We start from the raw sequence: 3,550 nt of genomic DNA, 5'->3' as shown, positions 1-3,550 counted from the left end.
TCCATTGGTGATAGATTAGAGAGGTGGGAGAAAGCAAAGAGGGGGAACCCTGGGATTGGATAAAAAGTAAAATGATAGACACATACTTATGTGGGTGCAGGATAGTTAACAGTCAACAATTAAGATGATAACAATAACAATGAAGGAATTTGTGGTATCTGTCCTGGCACCCAGGCACATTAGGTTGTGCCCCAAGGGGTCCAGAAAAAGGGAAGTTACCCAGACATTTCAAGGATATGTTATCATAGATGCAAAAAGACAGATAAACTCAGTTAAGATAAAAGTTGGCCTTGTTAGTGAGGATACTGGCTAGGAGGTAACTATCCACCATAACTGCTTTTAAATTTTAATTTTAGACCATCCTTTGTGGTTACTTTAGGTCTCTGAGTTTGCAAGACCGCCGTGCACGCCTTCCCTGAGCTTGTCAGGTTAGCATGTGGCCCCTTTTGTCTACACCAGGTTGTAGGCTCAATCCCCAGTAGGAGGTGTGTGGGAGGCAGCCCATCAGTGATTCAATTCTCATCACTGATCTTTCTATCTCTCTCTTTCCATCTCCCTTCTTCTCTGAAATCAATAAAAATATGTATGTTTTTAAAAATATATAGCCAAATGTTACATCCCTGGGGTCTTTTCCAACACGGCCAAACAGAATTAGTCATTCTCTTCTCTTTGTCTCCATTGAATTTTACATGGTTTCCTGTCTTGGCAGTTTTACACACTGAGCCTTTTATCTCCACCTCTAGACTCTGCTCAGCCATGTCCCATTCTTCTGTGTGTCTGCCCAATAAATGCTCACAGTGTCTGGCACAGTAGTAAGCAGTTACTTAACACAATGATTCAAAAGAGGAGCTCCCAGTGTATTGAGCCATGTAGTCAAAGCTTTTCAGTGCTGTCACCACACATCATGTCCAGATTCTTGCTGCCCTCACCTGCAAACCTGTGCCTCCCCCATGTTCCCTGCTCCCGTGAATGAAGGCTGCCATTCCACTGACCTCCCTCAGGCCATCCAATTAGTCACTAAGTCCTCTGGACCTTGCTTCCCAGACATCTCTCAAATTCATCTACTTCCTTTCAGTCTTGCTGCAAGGAGCCTTTACCAACCTGTCATCATCTGTCACCACAGCACACTGCCTGGCACATGGCGCAGGTTCCATATATGTTTGCTGAAGGTATGAATCTCCTGAGTGAGAACCCTTTCAAATGGCCTCACGCAGCCTACCAGGCTGTAAGACTGAGCTTCCAAGAACAGCCTGTCCAGGTGATTTTTCTGAAAGACAGTGTTAAAGGTCCAACAGAGGGTTTGGGATTGGCCACAGCTTTAGGTATAATTTGACTTTCTGCAAAGGCGACTCCTTTGTACCCCCTTGATTTTTGTCAAGGAGGTTATTTTCTCTGATTATTCCTGTCTCAAAAATTCAAGTTGCAGTATATTTACCTCACTGGGATGTGTACATGATCATGTAAGTTGGAAAAGAATTTGTTTCATTCCAAGTTATAAAAGAGGTCAGGATGACTGTGGCCTTAAACGAAGGGCCCCCACTAAGCATTACAGGTTTGAGTGTCCTCAAATGTAAAGTTATTGGGAGTAGTCTAGGTGGTCCCTAAAGTCACTCTCAGCTTTCAATTTCTAAGAATCTTCTTTCAGAAATTAAAGCAGAAACAAAAAGACTAGAGGATTCAAGGCAATTATAGAATCTAACAAATGGCGAGAGCTCTAAAAGCAGTCAGCAACCCTAAGGTGGAGCCACTCAACAGAGTCCAGTGCTTCCGCAGGGCTGGGTGAGCGGGCAGTAGGATAGAGAGCCGTGGGTGGTGGCACGTTGGCACTGGAATAGGCAGTTGATAAATGTTTTCTCCCTCTTTTCTCAGCAGACGGTGTTATAGTGATTGCATCTGCCAAGTCTTATTTGAGAAATTGCTGGGCCAGTAGTTACACTGTCACTTGACTCTTCTGATGCCTCCCTGCCTTGTGGGGAGTGTCTGGTGTGTCAGGAGGGCTCTGCTCCTCCTCCTCCTCCCCCATGTCTGGGTTAAGGTTAGGCCAGTTTGGTTAGGGTCTTTGAATTCCTAGGATTTGGCTGACTGTCCCTGGCCTTTGGAGCGTGTTGGCATGACTTCCATTACAAAAAGACGAAAAGAGAAACGGAACTTCAGTCATGTGGCTTCTGTTATCTGTAACCATGGAAAACGCTGGCCATCTGTGAGGCTCCCATTTTAACACTTTTTTTTTCCTCTCTCTATTTTCATCGTTTTCTTGGGAAAAACAAGCTGAGGAAGTGGAGAGGCTGGCGGCGATGCGTTCTGACTCCCTCGTCCCAGGTACCCATACCCCACCCATCCGGAGGAGAAGTAAGTTTGCCAACCTGGGAAGGATTTTCAAGCCTTGGAAATGGAGGAAGAAGAAAAGCGAAAAGTTCAAGCACACATCTGCAGGTAAGATTATTTTTTCCTTCATTTCTCACTGGGCTTTTGTTGACTTCCACTGTGTGTGTTAATTAGGAGACTTTAATTACTGTAGGCTGTCGGAACCAAAGGAAAAAAATCAAGCCTTAGAATTGTTCTTGTCTCTAATAATTATTCCATATGATTGAGACTGGCTTTTAGATTCTGTGTGTTTTCTTGTGTCTCGGGGGTGGGGGTGTTTTTAAAGAACCACTTTTATATGATCTATAAATATCTGCACTTACACCTCCACCTTTTCTATAATTGAATGCTTTCAGTCTAGCATTGACAATCCATTTCTTATTTTTCATCCTTCTTTTCATGGTTCCAGTAAAAATCAACACACAGCAGAAAATAAGTTATATATAGTTGTTGGCAGACAGGATAGGTTATTTCATGGAGGAATTGTCTTGAATAAGTGATTCTTGGACATGGCAGGAAAACACAAGAGAGTAGAAATGGAGCAGTACTGATGACAAAGATAACTATAGTTCGTAGCCTAGTGGACAGCAAAGGAACTTGTAGCAAGTCAGCATAGCTGAGGGGCTAAGAGCACAGACTCTGGAGTCTGAGTACCTGTGTTCAAGTCCCAGCTCTGATGCTTGGTAGTTACATGGCCTTTGCCCTGTTTATTTAATGCTGTACCTCAGTTTCCCCATGAATAAAATAGGGTTAGGAATTGTACCTTACATAACTTAAAATTGTGGAGAGTTCATGTAGCACACTGGATTTTTTTTAAATGAGGAAGTGTGTGCTTGAGAGTAATGTATAAGTGAAGGAGTTCTGATTTCACCTTGTTTTAGAGGAGATGCTAGAAGGGCTGTGTCGATTTTTTGTTTGTTTGTTTTGCTTTGATTTTGCTAATTATGTGCCCAGGTCATCCCAGGCCTACTCCAGCACTTTTATTTCTTTCTTCCTTTACGTTCCAAAAAACTCAACTTGCTCTCTCTCCTTCTCAGAATTGCCACCTCCTCTATTTTTCTGGCCTCTTTCCCTTTTTCTCTCCCCCAAACTAACCACGAAAATAGAAGATGACCTACTTTTTGTACCTGAACACTATTCCACAGATCCAGTCATTTTCCTGCTAATTGCTTTGGGGGAATGAAAG

The 3,550-nt window shown here is 43.1% G+C and overlaps 1 protein-coding gene across 1 annotated transcript in view; it reads left to right on the top strand.

Annotated features, from left to right (window-relative positions):
- PHACTR1 (phosphatase and actin regulator 1) overlaps positions 1 to 3,550 on the top strand; it is a 227,667-nt gene that overhangs the window by 42,499 nt on the left and 181,618 nt on the right. The window contains exon 2 of the mRNA XM_006091776.3: positions 2,269 to 2,433. Coding sequence (XP_006091838.2) covers positions 2,269 to 2,433 — 165 coding nt within the window. The remainder of the gene's footprint in view (positions 1 to 2,268; positions 2,434 to 3,550) is intronic.

Source organism: Myotis lucifugus, unplaced genomic scaffold (genome assembly GCF_000147115.1).
Source record: "Myotis lucifugus unplaced genomic scaffold, Myoluc2.0 scaffold_95, whole genome shotgun sequence".
NCBI lineage: Eukaryota > Metazoa > Chordata > Mammalia > Chiroptera > Vespertilionidae > Myotis > Myotis lucifugus.
Note: the sequence above shows the minus strand (reverse complement) of the source record. Positions and strands in the feature narration are given on the sequence as shown.